The sequence below is a fragment of the Mesoplodon bidens genome (assembly GCF_964165515.1).
Source record: "Mesoplodon bidens genome assembly, chromosome: 1".
Lineage (NCBI taxonomy): Eukaryota > Metazoa > Chordata > Mammalia > Artiodactyla > Ziphiidae > Mesoplodon > Mesoplodon bidens.
The window spans coordinates 114038645-114057282 of NC_138176.1; the positions used below are offsets into that span (position 1 = coordinate 114038645).

Genomic DNA, 18638 nt, shown 5'->3' on the forward strand with positions numbered 1-18638 from the left:
CCTAGTGTTCCCTGCGTTCCCGGCACTTTTATAAGCGCTCTGCATGTGGAAACGACCATAACCCTCACAACTCTATGGGAGTAGGTATCACTCACTTGATAGATAGAGAAACTGAGGCAAAAAGAGGTCAGAGGCTCGCCCCGGGTTACACAGCCAGGAGATGCAGGGCCAAGATTTGGTCTCCGCAGCCTGGCTCCGGGGTCTGGGGTCTCTCCTCTCCATCACCCTGTCGTGGTGCAGGGATACTCAGATCCAGGCTCACCCCTGCCTTGGCTGTGCCCATGAGAGGGTCCCCCTGAAGAGTGGGAACTGCTCCCGGGGTTCAGGACATCAGGCCTCTCATGGTGACAGTTCAGAGATGGATCCAGACAGGCTGTGTGTTGGGCTGCAGCCCACAGACCTGCAATCCCTGTGTATAACCAGCTTCAAAACCAAAGAAAGAGCCCGGAGTCAGCAACAGAGATATCAGTGGTTTAATAGATGGGGGAGCTTACAGGTGTGAAGCAAGGTCCTGGAGAAACACCCCACCGAGTGCAGTGGACGGCAGGCAGGACTTGGTGGTGGTCTTCGCTCCCGGGTCCGGGGAAGGGGAGATAACCAGTTAAGGTGGGGGGATTGACATCCGGTGGGCTCCTTAGTTACCAGGGAAACCAGCAGAGGGGCCCACCCCTCACCGCCCCCTTGATAAGAACAATCACCAGCTGGGCCCTGGGAGCAAGTATGTAGGCAGGTCAGTCCTATGAGTAGGTGTAGGTGAAGCGGGCCCTGGTCAGGCAGGGGATGGACAGAGGGCAAGAGAACAGCCACCCTGAGTGGGCTGACTGTACACTGGGAAAGGGCAGCTCCTGCCTGTCCTCTTGTTTAGCTGCTGTGCCCCCCACCCTAGAGTTCCTGTCTTCTCCTTTTCTTCCCCCAGAGTTACAAAGAGGGGGGCTTCCCTGGTGGCACAGTGGTTGAGAGTCTGCCTGCCGATACAGGGGACACGGGTTCATGCCCCGGTCCGGGAAGATCCCACATGCCGCGGAGCGGCTGGGCCCGTGAGCCATGGCCGCTGAGCCTGCGCGTCCGGAGCCTGTGCTCCACAACGGGAGAGGCCACAACAGTGAGAGGCCCACGTACCGCAAAAAAAAAAAAAAAAAAAAATCAAAGAGGGGCAGGTCTGCTGCCTGGAGCAGGGGTTCTGAGGTGCCCTTCACCAGCCTGGTCCCCGACTCTCCCTCACTGAGAAGTCTGGTGACGAGTGGAGGTCAGGAGAGACGCCCTGGGCTCTGGCTGGCCACGGGACCCCAGGACCACCAGCCTGTCGCCCCACGGAGCCTGGGTTTTCTCACGTGTAAAGCAGTTGAGTGATTTCACAGCTCCTCTGCTTCGGAAATTCAGTGACGCTGTGCCCCAGGGCACCCCCCTGCCTTCCTTGCCTCGCGGCCCGTGTGGCTGTAACATCTTTGGTCTGAAGACTTGAGCAGCCGTGCCTTCCACGATCCTGTGTCTTCAGGAGTGATCAGTAGATTAAAGTCTGCGCCTCCAACTTCAAAAATACAAAGCCTTCATCAGGGCGTCCCATGACGTGACTGAACTCTTGCAGAATCCCAGAAGTTATTGTGGCAGCATCGGTTCTTGATTGAGAAGTGTCGGCAAAGTTTAGACGTAACTTTGCTTGACTTTATTATTTATAGTGTCTCGTGTATAAGGGCTAGCGATGGCTTTTTAAAGACAGGATTGTGATTTTTATAGGAGGGGTCACGTTTTAGATTGTCACAGTACCGTTTAGATGACCCCTATGGCAAACAAGCTAATAAACTACCACTGGCAAAATAAAACACTAGCTTAGATTTAGTTAATGACTTTCAAATACAAAACTCAAAAATCGATTTCAGGTTTTTAGTTAACTGTTTCTAGCCAGGGGTCATCTAACTGACTTTGGAAATTGATAGCTTCGTAAATGGGGGCACAGATGACCCATTTTCACAGAATTGCAAGCCCTGAGTCACATGGAGACCCCAGCACTCCCGCCTAGAAGATGCTGGGTCTTGAGGAAGTGCTCACCGCCCGGAGCCACTGTCCACAGCAGCGCTGTCTGCCAGCAGCCATCCCTCTGAGGTTGTTTTGTTGTCCTCAAGCCAGGGGCTGGGCGCTGGGCTCATAAGCTGAGAGGGTCCTTGGAGCTGAGCCAGCGGCGTTTAGAGATTTAACCAAATAAGCCATCTGACTTTCTTGTTCTTCCAAACCTAGGCCTTAGGCAAATGGCTCCTATTTTCAGGCATCTCCAGATCAAGTCCCAGGTTTTGAAGCATCTCTATGAAGATAATTTGAAGTTTGGGATGGGTGTGGCGTGAGGTGAGGTTTGCAGTTGGGTTTAAGGTCTGAGGGTGGAGGAGAAGCTCGGAGGAGACGGCAGTGCCTCTGAGATCGAAGCTTTAGCAGGTCCGAACACAGCCCGTGTTCTGGGAGGGGGCTGGGGTCCTGGGCCTGGAACGGGCGCCCCCCTCATGGCTCCTCCTCTTCCAGGGCTCCTCCGTGTGTCAGGTGACTGCCGTCGGTGTGACCGTCATCCTGCTCTACGCCTCCCGAGCCTGCTACAACCTGTTCATCCTGTCGTTTTCTCAGAGCAAGAATGTCCATTCCTTTGATTACGACTGGTACAATGTGTCAGACCAGGTCAGTGGGCGCCGACGAGGGCCACCTGATTGGTGGCTTTTTGCTTTGCAGCATCCCACGTGGCAGAGAGGTGTAAGCTCCTTGATTCTGCTGCTAAATAGCTGGGTGACCTTGAGAGTCACTTACCTGGGTGGTGTCTGCACCCTTACCTGTAAAGTGGGATCATAGTTCCTGCCTTGTTCCAGCTCACGTCTTCTGAGAAAACTAGGAAACACACACACACACACATACACACACACACACACACTTCCTTCTCCTTTCTACTTTCTGGGGCTTTTGTCAAGCAGTACTTAAATTTTTTAAGTGCTTTCATATAAATGTAATATGATGTTATTAAAGGGTGAAATTTGCAAAGGTAAAAACAAATTGTATCCAGGTTTCAGAAAATACATAAAATTATGAAGTTTTTTTTAATGGAGCATGTAAACTAATAGCATTTGAGGAAATCTAGACAAAAGTGACCAAGAATATTAAGGTGTTAGTAAGAGCCCATTTTATATCTCAATATGAAACTCTTTCTTTTTTTATAATGTATTCTAGAAATTCATAAATTATAAAACAAATGAACAGAGGTAGTGAAATATAATATGGCATCCATCTTCACAAAAGCTCAAAATAAAAAAGAATGAGAATTAGTGTTCTCTCATTTGAGAAATATCGATTCTTTGTCTCCAGCCCTGGGCAAAGTGCTGGGGACACAAAAAAGAACAGACCTAAGCCTCCCAGTAGGAGTGTGTGTCTGCTGAGGAAAAGAGCCACACAGATAAGCCATTACAATAAAGAAATAGAAACGTCTGTAGTAGGAGTCTCTTGGATTGAATGGCAAACGCTCCTGAGATTTTCCTGGAAAAACACTGAATACCCAACTCTAGACAAATCCACTTCTAAAATCCCAAGTGCTCAAACCTTGCACTGAATTGCACTGAATTGTGACTCTGGAGGAAAGAATAAAGTGACCATGATAAGTTAAAACTGTGAGGACACGATGAAATCCAGGAGAGGCACATGCAAGATGTTATAATTAGAAAGGATAAAAACCACCACAATAACCACCGCCGGCCTCACCCAGACGAACAGCACAAATACAGGATGGGGGGAAGGTGGGCAAAGCACTGCTGAAGCTCTGTCCTGTTGTGAAAAATCAAACACATAAAGATCTAAACGTTCAACAACGATCAACTAGAAACTTACTCATAATACATAGAGGATTTTTATTGTGGTAAAATATACAATACAATCGACCGTTTTAATCATTTGTAAGTGTCCAGTTCAGAGGCATTCAGTACCTTGACACTGTTGTGCAGCCATCACCAACATCCATCTCCAGAACTTCTTCATCTTCCCAAATGGAGACTCTGTCCCCATTAAACAACAGAGATTTGGTTTTAAAACAAAATAATTATTTCAACGTTTCTTTCAATTAAGAGCTTATAGTTATAACGAACTTAAAATATCACAATTTAAAAAATTCTGTTGTTTGGGGGATATCTATTTATTTATACATATCTAGATCTATGTGTTGCAGCCAAAATAATCTAGGAGCAAGCCAAACAGACGGCCCCAAGTTGCGGGTTATTTATGTAGAATGGAAGAAGCACACACAACACACTTTGGAGACATGTAAGTAGAATTTGAGATGCAGAGTGTGAGAGTAATCTTTCCGAAGAAGAGCACGATTGGTTTCGGCTACTGTACTTTACACACGGTGTAGTAGGGAAGGCAAAAGGATTCTGCAGGGGGTTGGCCCTTTATGGTTTGATGTTGGTGCAGTCTTCCTTTGAGATGATGGCCTTTCTGATCGACTTGCCCAGAAACAACCTCACACACCTTGCCTCTGCCCTACAGAGGGGAGAGCACTGCTACGCCACGTCCACTCAGCCATCTCACGGGTCTGGCATGTAACCATCCTGGACTCGGAGAATTTTTTTCTAGACAATCTAGCCTGCAGTAAAGCTTTAAAGGGTAAATCATAGGATGTGGTTAATGTGAAGAGAAGTTTAAAAACTGACACGTTTATCCCAAGGATGAGACCAAGGGTAACACATGATACACTGCTCTTAAGAACCGGGAGAAGGCAACAGAACATTCTCATTACTCAGCTGTTGAAGAAAAGAAAATCAGCTTAGAGACTTAATTTGGATGTAAGGAAGATTCTTGGAGGGTGAAGGAATAAAACCTCAGAGATTGGCAGTATCTGTCTTTGAATATTTTGAAGAAGATAATTATCTATCCTGTCTGGTTTAAATAACTCCCCACCTGAGGTCTGGACCATTAGTAGTATCTGATTTCAACATGCACATTTTTGGGGGAAAGAATTACACTGTATTAGATTTATTAGTCTCTGTCATGTTAGAAAGAATCAAATCAAGCTTATTTCCTCTGCCCTCAACCTAGTGACTCTCTTATTTTCTTCTCTTTTCAACAGGCAGACTTGAAGAATCAGCTGGGAGATGCCGGATACATAGTATTCGGAGTGGTCCTCTTTGTGTGGGAACTCTTACCTACCACCTTAGTAGTCTACTTCTTTCGAGTTAGAAATTCTGCGAAGGACCTTGTAAGTAAACCACTTTGTATTTGCAGAAGACATCTCCTAATTCTAATCACAAAGCATACAGTTGGAATTTTTTCTTAGATTTTTCAATAGAGAGCCTCTTCCATCCTATTCTGATATGAAAAGTTCCTTGTCTATTTAATTGAGACTTTCTTTTCCCTTAATTATCTTTTGAGGGAAATTTGTTTTTCAGTTTAGCTTTATTTTACAAAAAAAAAAAAATTTAAGTTGCATCTTGAGGCCTGGAGATAGTGATTAACTTTTTTTTCCTAATGAAACAGCCACCTCACTAGTATTTGAGCCTTGACTTGCTGTGAACCAAAGATAGAAGCTTTATTTTAGCAAAGGGAAATAGAGAATGGTAATTCAGCTCTTCACTCCTGTGTTGTGCTGGTTGGTGATTAGGGGGTGGAGTGATAGGGAGATACAACCTTATTGTGAAGAATGCTAAAGTCACTCCCCCAATTTGGTCAAGTTTCTGCTCAACCAGCTTCATATAAATGTCTTTATGGGGGTGGGATAGAAAATGCCAAACCCAGTAGAGTGGGGAGGCTCCTGGAAGCTTTGCTCCCTGAATTATCCCATCCATAGGAACCAGTGGTAGGATTTTGAATCACTCATCTGTGAAGCCCACAGAAAAGTATACTGAACGGTTTTTGGCCAATGGAAGCAAAGTGTGGGTGGCAGGGAAAGCATAGATACAGTAACCTGTTTTATGTTTTATCTTGTCTTTTGTTTTGTTTTCTTATTCATCTCTGGATAGTCACTAGTGAGCCAGGAATAGGGAAAAAAAAAAAAAAAGTAATACTGGAGCAGGGTGGGTAGTGGAGAAGCACAGCCTGACCATGGGCCCTTGGAGACAGAGTGTGTGGGCACTGTTTTCTAGATCTGAGAGTCAGTTTCCTCGCCTTTTATTATTTTTAGCTTCAGGACAGCAGTTCTGTGCTCTGTCTGACCTTTACCAGCATTGGGAACACCTGGAGGCTTCTGTAAAGTCAGACCCAAATGCTTCCCCATCAGTGGCAGAGAAACATGGGGAAGGTGGGCAGGGGACCCCAGGCCAGAGTCTAGTGCCTTGTTTTCTTTCCTTCTCTGAAGACAGACAGTTGAAGCTTTCTGGAAAGAGCCTCTTAACAAATATCCCTGTGCTCACTGTGCTTCTCCTCGGCTCCATGGGCCTTCTCACCACTTCCTAGTGTGACAGAGGCTTGGGAACTACACTCCCTAAACCCAAGGCAGCCTGAAGGAGAGAGTGCACATCTGAGTCCTAAGGGGTGAAAGACTGTCGTTCAAAGTACAATTTTTTTTCTCTTGATATTTAATGTTCTTTCCATCACATCTCTGTTGATTAAAATGAAAGAAAAAAAAGAAATAGTATAAAGAATCATCCTGGTTGAGTTTCAAAGTACTATTTTATTAAGTGAATACAGAATAATAGGGATAGTCTCATTTGTACTCTTACGTCTCATTGTCCAGGGAAACATGTCAGCCTTAACACACTCTCTGTGTATGTGTATAGAGTTACTTGGCTATTGTGTTTGAATATATTTACTGTTTAGGGTATTATCTGGAGCAGTGGTTCCCAAACTTTTTGGCGTCAGGACACTTTACACTGATACATTATTATTTGTTTTGTTTGTTTTTATTGAGATATAATTGATATAACATATTCGTTTTAGGTTTACAGTATAACAATTTGATATTTATATATATTGCAAAATGATCACCACAATACGTCCAACTAATGTGTCACCACACATAGCTTATTAATTTTTTTTCTTGCAGTAGGAACTTTCAAGATCCATTCTTTTTTTTTTTTTTTGCGGTACGTGGGCCTCTCACTGCTGTGGCCTCTCCCGTTGCGGAGTACAGGCTCCGGACATGCAGGCTCAGCGGCCATGGCTCACGGGCCCAGCCGCTCCGTGGTATGTGGGATCTTCCCAGATTGGGGCACGAACTCGTGTCCCCTGCATTGGCAGGTGGACTCTCAACCACTGTGCCACCAGGGAAGCCCCAAGATCCATTCTTATAACTAATTTCAAATATGCAATACAGTATTAACTATAGTCACCATGTTGTACATGGATCCCCATGACTTATTCATTTTATAACTGGAAGTTTGTATCTTTTGACTTTCTTCACCCATTTCACCCACCTCCAACCTCAGGCAACCACCAGTCTGTTTTCTATATTTGTGAGCTTCGGTTTGTTTGTTTTTAGATTCCACATATAAGTGAGATCATATGGTATTTACCTTTTTCTTTTTGCCTTTTTTTAGTTGACTTATTTCATAACATAATGCCCTCAAGGTCCAACCATATTTTTGCAAATGGCGAGATTTCATTCTTTTTTCTTTTTTAAAAATTTTATTGAAGTATAGTTGATTTACAATGTTGTGTTAATTTCTGCTGTATAGCAGTGACTCAGTTATACATATATGTATTCTTTTTCATATTCTTTTCCATTATGGTTTATCAGGAGATTTCATTCTTTTTATGGCTGAATATTTCTAGTGTGTGTGTATCACATTTTCTTTATCCATCCATGCATTGGTGGACACTTGGGTTGTTCCCACATCTTGACTATTGTAAATAATGCTGCAGTGAACATGGGGGTATATGTATCTTTTTGAATTAGTGTTTTTGTTTTCTTCAGATAAATATGCAAGAGAGAAATTGCTGGATTGTGGTAGTTCTGTTTTTAATTTTTTGAGGAACCTCCATAGTGGCTGCACCAATTTACATTCCCACCAGCAGTGCACATGTATTCAAGGATTCCCTTTCCTCCACATCCTCGCCAACACTTTTTTTTTTTTTTGATTATAGCCATTCTGACAGATATGCAATGATACTGATTGTGGTTTTGATTTTTATTTCCCCGATCATTAATGACATTGAGCATCTTTTCATGTAACCAGTTGGCCATCTTCTTTGGAAAAATGTTCAGATCCTCTGTCCATTTTAAAATCAGGTTGTGGTGTTTTGTTTTTGTTTTGCTATTGAGTTGTATGAGTTCTTTATATATTTTGTATATCAACCCCTTATCAGATCTAGGATTTGCCAATATTTTCTACCATTCAGTAGGTTGCCTTTTCATTTTGTTGATGGTTTCCTCTGGTGTGCAGAAGCTTTTTAGTTTCATGTAGTCCCAGTTGTATATTTTTGCTTTTGTTTCCTTTGCTTTTGGAGTCAGATCCAAAAATCGTCAAGACTGATGTCAAGGACGTTATTGCCTATGTTTTTTCTAGGAGTTCTGTGATTTCAAGTCTTTCATCCCTTTTTTAAAAAATATTTATTTATTTATTTTTGGCTGTGTTGGGTCTTCGTTGCTGCGCGTGGGCTTTCTCTAGTTGCGGTAAGCGGGGGCTACTCTTCGTTGCGGTGCACGGGCTTCTCATTGCAGTGGCTTCTCTTGTGGCGGAGCACGGGCTCTAGGTGCATGGGCTTCAGTAGTTGTGGCGCACAGGCTCAGTAGTTGTGGCGCACAGGCTTAGTTGCTCTGCGGGATCTTTCCGGACCAGGGCTCGAACCCGTGTCCCCTGCGTTGGCAGGCGGATTCTTAACCACTGCACCACCAGGGAAGTCCCCTTCATCCCTTTTGAGTTAATTTTTGTGCATGGTGTAAGATAGTGGTCCAGTTTTCCCAGCACCACTTATTTAAGAGACTGTGCTTTCCCCATTGTATGTTCTTGGCTGCTTTGTTGTAAATTAATTGACCATATATTCTTAGGTTTCTTTCTGGGCTCTCTATACTGTTCTATTGATCTGTTTCTATGCCAGTATCTTACTGTTTTGATATACCTTCATAATATAGTTTGAAATCAGGGGACGTGATGCTGCTGGCTTTGTTCTTTTTGCTCAAGGTTGCTTTGGCTATTTGGGGTTACACTGATAAATTGAGGACTCCAAAAAGTTTGTTTGGAGGTGTGTATGTGTGTGAGAAAAATTTTGAATGCTCATTTATTAATTCATTGTAAATAATAAACCTATAACGTTACCATAAAATTTTTTTATGAAAAAGAACTATATTTCCCAAAACAAATTAGTGAGAAGAGTAGCATTGTTTTAAAATTCTGTGACTCTTTTTAATGTCTGGGTTAATAGAAGACAGCTGGATTCTCATATCTGCTGCTGCATTCAGTCTGTAGTGATACGTTGTGTTGGTCGAAGTATATGAAGAAGATCCAGCTTCACAGAGATACATAGTTGCAAAAATGAGTATTGTAATAGCTTTTTTATTAGCATAATTGTGAATATTCTTTAACTTACACTCGAACTCGACAAGTTGTGATTTCTTAAAAGTTAGCTGCAATATGGAATCTAAAACCATATCAGTGAACTTTAAAGGTTGTGTTAGACATTAACATCCATTGGCTTACCTTGCAGTTTGAATGGATCTTTTACCAATGCATGGTTTTGTATTTAATACCATGTGTTGGTCATTTGGAAAATTCTCATTTATTGAGTTATACGGATCTTCCAAAAGTTAAGTTTTTATTATACAATATCAAAAAATATATATATCATTCATTAATATTACCACTGATCATCAGAAAAATCTTTAAATATTGGGAAGCTGCCCAGCTCACGGTGGGGAATACAGGTTTTCCAAAGCTTTAATTTTTGCTTCAATGCTCAAATTTGATCAGTGGCAACAAATACTGTCATGTGTTTTCCTTGAATTGACAGCTCAGTTCATTCACTTTTGAGACAGTGTCTGCCAGATGCCCACATCTGAGAAACCATGGTGGTCATGACTTTTCAAGTTGCATGAAGGAAGTAGCTACAGCTCAGAGTTGTACAGGTTCTTTTCCTTATAATAAAATTGGTCAGTTTTTCCTGCTTCATTAAGACCATCTTAAGTGAACCTTTTTCTAACTGTGATTGTGTAGTGGGGGAAGAACCTGGTAACTACCAGCGCAGTTGGTGCCACTGCTTTGAAATCTGCTAAAGCACCAGCAGTTTTACTGCTTTTGTGCCATTGGTGCCAACGTGAACACAATGGAAAAGGCAAATAGAATCTTAATATGCTAATTATGTAAATAGGTATGACCCTGTCAATTCTTGAAAGCATCTCGGGGGGCCTCCAGCAGTCCGTGGACCACACTGATAACTGCTCATCTACAGTAGCATGTTAGCGAATTAAAATGATTCTTTATGCCCTAAAGGACATTATCTCCTAATGCATCCTGAGGGAGTGAATTCATGGTACAAAATCATAAATAGAAAAGCCTTTCCCATTTTTATATCATACTCAGGAAGTTAAGTCTCATTAGCAGGTGTTGAGTGTCATATCTGGCTTGGTGAAGCACCAGTGTTCATAAAATACCCTTGGGCAAGGCAACCAGGGTTAATGCCATTATTATATACAGAACTTGCTAAAAATAGCTAACAGTTATATAGCATTTATAGATGCTAGGCACTGTTCTAAGCACTTTAAATATATTAAATTCTTTAATCCTCACAATAGCTCTGTGAGGTAAAATCTAGTATTATACTCATTTTGAGATGAGGAAACTCAGGCTTAAGATCCCCATGGCTAGTAGGAGGCAGAGCTGGGATTCAAACCAAGGCAGCCTGGCTCCTAAGTCCATGATTTTATTTTATTTTTCTTTTGTTTCTTTTTGTGACTTGTTTATTTGACTTCACATACTAAGTCCATGATTTTAATTCTGTGCTGCACTGTGGCTTTATTTGGCATAATAACATTTGGAGAAGAAATTAAATTCCTAATGACTCAGTAATCTATTACTATCTGTAACTTCTGTAATTGCTTGGAGAAAAAGGTCAAATATTCTTTTGGGGGAGATTTATAATTTAACTCATACTCATTGACTTTAAAAAAGCACATACTGCAGGTAGGGCGTTTTAAAAAAAGTTAACTACCATTTGTATCCAAAATACAGTTGGTATAAACCAGCCTCTACACTTGGCGTCGTCACTAGAGCTGGTGTAACAGTATACTCGATGTGTGGCTCTTTGCCATCCACGTCAGAATCCTGAGGGGTGCTTGGTGTAAGTACTGATGCTTAGGCCATGCTCTGGACCCAGTTCAGAATCTCTGGGATAGGTTCTGGGAATCCACATTTTAAATAATTTATTAAGTACTCAAGTGATATGAATGCACACTGTAAGGTTTGAGAATCCCCTCTCCATTTCATATATATATATATATATTTTTTTAAATTGCTTTATTGAGATATAATTCCCATACCAAACAATTCACCCATTTCACGTGTATAATTCAGTGGTTTTTGGTATATTCAGGTATGTGCAATCATCACCACAGTTTTTAGAACATTTTTATCACCTCAGAAAGAAACTTCATACTCTTATCTATCACTCCCCATCCCCCTGCCCCCAAGCGACTACTAATCTACTTTCTGTGAATATAGATTTCCCTATTCTGAACTTTGATATGAATGGGATCATACAGGATGCCATTTTCTGTCACCGGCTTCTTCTACTTAGCATAATGTTTTCAAGGTTCATCCAAATTGTAGTATGTATTAGTACTTCGTTCCTTTTTATGGCCAGTTAATATTTCTTTGCATGGATGTGCCACATCTTGTTTATTCATCCACTGATGGATATTCGGGTTGTTTATGTCTTTTGGCTACTTATGAATAATGCTACTATGAACATTCATGTACAAGTTTCTGTACATATGTCTTCATGTGTCTTGGGTATATATCTAGGAGTGCAGTTGCTGGGTCATTTGGTAACTCTAGGTTTAACTTTTTGAGAAACTGACAGACCGCTTCCCACAGGGAGTGCACCATTCCGCATTCCCAGTAGTCATCCTCCCCAGCACTTGCTGTTATCTAACTTTTTGATTCAGGATGCCCTGATAGAGATCTCATTGTGGCTTTTGATTTGTATTTCCCTGATGACTAATGATGTCAAGCATTTTTTATGTACTTATGGGCCATTTGTATATCTTCCTTGGAAAAATGTCTATTCAGATCTTTTGCCCACTTTAAAAAAAAATTTCTATTTTTCTTTGGCTGAAGTGCGTGGCTTGCGGGATCTTCGTTCCCCAACCAGGGATTGAACCTGGATGCTTAGCAGTGAGTGCAGAGTCCTAACCACTGGACCGCCAGGGAATTCCCTGCCCACTTTTTTTTTTTTTTTTTTTTTTTGCGGTATGTGGGCCTCTCACTGTTGTGGCCTCTCCTGTTGTGGAGCACAGGCTCCGGATGCGCAGGCTCAACGGCCATGGCTCATGGGCCCAGCCGCTCTGCGGCATGTGGGATCTTCCCAGACCGGGGCACGAACCCGTGTCCCCTGCATCGGCAGGCGGACTCTCAACCACTGCGCCACCAGGGAAGCCCCCTGCCCACTTTTGAGTTGTCTTTTTACCATTGAGTTATGAGTCCTTTATATATTTTAGATATAAGCCCCTTGTAAAGATATATGATTTGCAAATATTTTCTCATTCTGTGGCTGTCTTTTCATTTGATGGTATCTTTTGACGGAAAAATATTTTTAATTTTGAAGTCCAGTTTATCTGTTTTTTTGGTTTGTTGCTCATGTTTTTGGTGTCATATCTAAGAATCCTCTGCTAAATTGTAGGTCATGAAGATTTGCCCCTATATTTTCTTCTAAGAGTTTTATAATTTTTACTCTTTCGTTTAGGTCTTTGATCCATTTTGAGTTACTTTTTGTATATGTGTGAGGTAAGGGTCCAACTTCATTCTTTGTTTAGACATTCTTGAACTGCTATAAATAGTAAATTTGAAGGTGTCCCACCTTGTATAAGTTCCGCTTTGCTTCCTGTGTTTGGCTAGAAGAGTCTTAGAAAAGCAGAAATTCACGTATAGATATCCATCCTATAATAACCTTTTTTCATACTCTGTTGGTTAACTTTTAAATAGACCACTAGGGACTTCCCTGATGGTCCAGTGGCTAAGACTCTGTGCTTCCACTGAAGGGAGTGCGGGTTCAGTTCCTGATCGGGGAACTAAGATCTCACATGCTGCACCGTGTGGCCAAAAAAAAAAAAAAAGACCACTAATGATATGTACAAAGATGTCAAACAAACATGGGATTTTATGCCAGGTTGAATCCACAAATGCGGAATCCGCATATACAGAGGACTGACTGTACTATATCATTTTATATAAGGGACTTGAGCATCCTTGGATTTTGGTATCTGGGGGGTGGTCCTAGAACCAGTCCCCTGTGGACAACTGTAATTTTTTTTGAGAGGTGAACTCAGCTTGGGGACAGAAACAGGAGGGGCAGATTATAGAAACTGGATAAGAAACTCTCTCAGAATTTCATCATTTCATTATTTTAATTTGTTGTGAATGCCCACATCATTATACAGGTTTATATCTAATTTGGGACTGTCTAGTTTGGCTGATTTGGGTATTGTCTGATTTTTCTGTAAGAGATTAAAACGGTGATAATTCACTGCTGCAAGCAGAACTCTGAAAGAAGATTTTGTCCATACTGATAAGAGAAAAAGTTAATACCTCTTAAATTAAAAAGTAACTGAAATGAACACTCCAGCTGAACAAGTGCCTCCATCCAGGTGGATAGAGCATCTTTAGTCTCTTGCAAGAAAGAGATGTTATTTATCTTTGCCTCAAGCAAGGCACAGTGTCTGAAAATACACTGAACCATTACACTGTCTTTCTAGACCAACCCTGGAATGGTCCCCAGCCATGGATTTGGTCCCAGATCTTATTTCTTTGACAACCCTCGAAGATATGACAGTGATGATGACCTTGCCTGGAACATTGCCCCTCAGGGACTTCAGGGAAGGTAAGACCTTAGTTCATGCTGGAGGGGCGTGGTTAGGAGGCTGAGGGCTGAGCCAATGAAATGGGTTCAAACTAAACGGAAATGCCTGCATAAAACTCCGGAGCTGGAGGTAGGGTGAGGCCAACAGAAAAAGGAGGGGAAGCATCTGAGTAGTAAGACTAACTGCAACCAGAGTCGAAACCCACCTCCTGAGATCATGCGCTTCACGACCTCTGCCAAGGCCACGGTCACGGTCTGCAAACAGGAGGTGGGGTAGCTACTGGATTCCCTTCCCACTCTTCAGCCCAGGGATGCTTCAGCCACACTCCACTGCTCAGCGATCATCCTGTCCCCTCTCGACCTGTGAATCTGGGACTTCAAGGCCAGCAGGGGCGAGAGGGGCAGAAAGGGCTGACCTAGTGCTTGCCAGGCTCCTCTCTTCACTCTGCCCGTCCTCCCAGGACCCCTGGACTGTTCCTGTGAAAGGGTAGCTTCAGGCTGAGTGTTTTTTAGAAGTGAAAGCTTATCTTATGAAATCCTTTGTGAATTTAAAGACCTACCGTTAACATATTAAGGTAAATTCTTTCTCCCCCTGGGGCAAAATGATGAAGATATGCTTGCTTTTCTGCTCTTTATTACTACAGTAAAATCCTTAGAAAACCTTAAAAGAGGTCTGAAAGGAGTCCTTGTTATAGGGTCAGAAAACGCTGGGAGAATACCTTGCTTTCTCAGTGGATCAGGGAGCAGAGAAATCCTGGTCAGATGACAGAAGAAAAGATGATAGTGCTGGGGGAAAAAGAGCGCAGAGCAGTCCACCCAGCCGGCAGCTGTAAAGAACACAGATACTGGGAAAGGAGTCAGTGAACTCCAGGTCAAAAGGCATCCCATCTCTCTTCCCTAAAACTGTTCTCTTCTCCAGTCCCCACGGCATTGCCTGTTCGCCATGTATGTCCCTCTGTAACCTGCTGGAGCAGCCCTAACCTCTCATGTGCTGGAAGAGACACAGCTGAGGGCGCCCTCACTGCCTCTGTGGAAGAAGAAAACATCCCCTTTCCATTACACAGAGGAAAATAATGATGATAAAACAACAGTAATGTACATTATTGAGAGCTAACTGTATAGTAAGATTCTGTTATAAACATTTTACAGGTATTAACTCACAAAAGCCCAACAAGGTAGTTACCAATATTACTCCCATTCTAGCAGATAATAAAATTGAGGCACAGAAAAAAAATTTTTTTAAATCGAGGCACAGAAGTTATTTGTCCAAAGACACACAGGTAGGATGGACCTAGAGTCTGACATACAGAGTGAAGTAAGTCAGAAAGAGAAAAACAGATACCGTATGCTAACACATATATATGGAATCTAAGGGAAAAAAAAAAGTCATGAAGAACCTAGGGGTAAGACGGGAATAAAGACACAGACCTACTAGAGAATGGACTTGAGGATATGGGGAGGGGGAAGGGTAAGCTGGGACAAAGTGAGAGAGTGGCATGGACATATATACACTACCAAAGGTAAAATAGATAGCTAGTGGGAAGCAGCCGCAGAGCACAGGGAGATCAGCTCAGTGCTTTGTGACCACCTAGAGGGGTGGGATGGGGAGGGAGATGCAAGAGGGAAGAGATATGGGAACATATGTGTATGTATAACTGATTCACTTTGTTATAAAGCAGAAACTAACACTACTGTAAAGCAATTATACTCCAATAAAGATGTTAAAAAAAAAAAGACACACAGGTAGTGAGCTATACTCTCCATTAGGATTCAGATACAATTTGTTGCTAAAGCGTTTTGTTATACATAGTGATTGGCTGCAGTATTACTACACTTCTGGGCTCTATAGAGTTCAGGTGACTTTTGTGGGTGGCCTTCTAGCCACTGTGCATAGCACTGTTTAGTGGGAAAACGGGCTTCAAGAAGCTCCTTTGAACAGCTTTGGGATTGTCTGGTTTATACAAAACCCTTGTTCTGTCTACCTAAAATCGGCATGTCATCAACAGTCAGCATAATGTTTCACGTCACTGAAATCTCTCTTTTTCTTTTCAAGTTTTGCTCCAGACTGCTATGATTGGGGACAACAAACTAACAGCTTCCTGGCTCAAGTAGGAACTTTACAACCAGACTCAATTTTGGATCCTGACAAACCAAGCCATGGGTAGCATCAGTTAACAGTTATATGGACGATGCCTCAGTTGAAAATCTTCAGAAAGACTAATTTAATGACAGCTGAATTTTTAGGGCACGTTTCCTTAAGAAATAGGACTTGATTTTTCTTTGTTACAGGTTTCTGATGGCTCCATAGGACTAAGCAATAATTTAGATTGATAAAAACCTTATTTTAGTACTAAAAAGTGAGCCTGGCTGCCTGTTTCAGTGAGTATAATTTAAACTTCAAAAAAATTCTGTACTTTTATAAAGATGTATTTTATATAACTTAATGCTAAAATATACTAGGATTTTTTGAGAACGTTACTGCAATATATGTTGTAGTTTGCACAGACTTTTATGCATAATTCACTTTAAAAGTATACAGTATATGGTCTGATGGTTTTTTGTTTTTTGTTTTTAAAGGCTTTTGGACTAAAGTATTCCTCAAATCCTTACCTCTTCAGATCGCTCAGATTCTGGTAGACTCTAAGTACAGTTGACATCTAGAAAGCCGATTGCAGCTCCACTGTTGAAAGTTACAATGTAGCAGAATGTCAACAGACTGCATAGTAGGTAAATTGGCTCCTTAAGAGTTGTTGGAGGCATAGATGGTTGGTTCCTCAGAATCTCCTAAATTTTGCCAAAATTTAGTACTCCTTTCAACAGGGCACTAATGTATACCATCAGTGATAAGTTGATAATGTTAATAAAAACATTGATAGAATTGACTTACACTATTAAACTTCCTCTGCTGTATTCAGAGACTTTTGCACAGTTTGTTAGCCCAGTGAATCTAATACCCATTACCTCAGGACTTCAGCAAGACTGCACCTTTCCCAGCTCACTGAACATTCATTACTGAACAATGAAGAGGTTCTCAACGAAGAGGTTCTCAAAAGGGGTTTAATAACAGGTAACCCTGAGTCCTTGAGCCAAAAGACTATGTGGAATCCTAACAGTTTTCTTATAGTTTCCAACCATATTTAAAATAATACTTTTTAAGTAGCTCTGAAAGCAGCCCACTGGAAGCTGCGTGTTTAAAATGGTAGTAGCACTGCAGTATCCTATAGCATGAGTCCTGCCTCTCAGCCATGTAAAAGGGCATTCCAGACAGCTGCTTCTAAGTTGTCTTTCATTTAAGTGAAACACGTCATGAAATAGTAGTTCCCCAACCATAAATGCCATTCTAAAATCTCGAAGTCTATATATATACATACATATGTGGCCTGCAGTTATAAAACTGCCTATAATAGGAGACTGTACATGGCTCTGTCAGGGAGGCTAGAGTACTAGAGGAAGTATTGTTACCAGAAAGTATCTTTCTGCTCTGCCTAGGAAATCTCACATCTCGGGACAGAGGGAGGGGCAGGTGAAAAAGAACTTATATTAGTAAGTTCTGCCCACGTGATGAAACCCATTTCTGATGTCTTCCTTCCCAGTTTGGCCTTCAGGAATAACTTGTCTCCGGGCACTGATTTCACAGCGATCAAGTCTGCTTCTCTTATCTTGATGGTATTTAAAAATCAGGATCTCAAGTTTTCAGTGGGTCATGATTGGGTTTTTCACGTGTACCAACACCTTCACCCTGCATAATCACACACAACATTCTTGCTTTTCAGTATATGGAAGAATTTGGGTCATGTATTTAAAACAGTTACTGCCAGGGAAAATTCTACACTGAAGCAAAATTTGCACTGATTATTAAGGTTACCTTAAAATATTATAAGTTGTTATTCTAAATAGCTTTAAGAACACCCTACTTGTCATACTATCTTTGTTAGTGATACTTAGAAGAATTTAAGGGCAGACTCAGCAAATGCTTAAAAATCCTAATTTAAATCATGCTTTCAGGAAGTACTGCAGTTCTTCAATATTAGGTCAAAACATCATGCAATTATTATACTCATCCTATGACATACAAATATCTTATTCTTTTATAATTGGCAAGAAAATTGAAATACTCAGCATTAACTGATAAAAGCCATAATCTATTTTTATGATTAAGCTGCTAGTATTATTTGAACTATTATTTTTTTATCAGAAAGGATAAAAATGTTCTAAGTGCCTATTTTTCTTTTCTTCCCTTTTTGAAAAGTAATGCCTTAAAGTACAAGTAATGTAAACACATCTAGAATATGAAAAACTATGATTGTAACAAACTGTCTCATAGTAAATGATCATGTGTACTCTGAAATGTTGCATGTATGGTGTGGAAAGGAAAATTAAAATTTCCTCTAACTTCCTAATTTACTTGTGTTGCCAAGTACACTAACAAAGCTACTCCTAGGTGAAATACTAAAGGCCAAGAGAAGGCAAGGAATGGTGATTACTGGTTCTAAAATACCCAACTGTCCTCTTGTTTTAAGGCAACATGATGAAATCAAAACTCCCATAATTTGAACGTTAAAAAAGTATGGGGAAGTATGGCAATATCACTGAAAATTTTGTACCATCATTTAGCTAAGTCTGATTCAACACTAAAAGGCTGCATTGAATGTTCCTGTGCATCCACTGGAAATATGCAT

At 41.4% G+C, this 18638-nt stretch overlaps 1 protein-coding gene across 1 annotated transcript in view; it reads left to right on the plus strand.

Moving 5' to 3' along the window:
• GPR137B (G protein-coupled receptor 137B) overlaps window positions 1-18359 on the plus strand; it is a 58801-nt gene extending 40442 nt beyond the window's left edge. The window contains 4 exon segments of the mRNA XM_081229612.1: window positions 2509-2658; window positions 5084-5212; window positions 13856-13980; window positions 16013-18359. Of these exon segments, the coding sequence (XP_081085738.1) occupies window positions 2509-2658; window positions 5084-5212; window positions 13856-13980; window positions 16013-16124 (516 nt within the window). The 3' untranslated portion in view covers window positions 16125-18359.
• The last annotated feature ends 279 nt before the right edge of the window (window positions 18360-18638 follow it).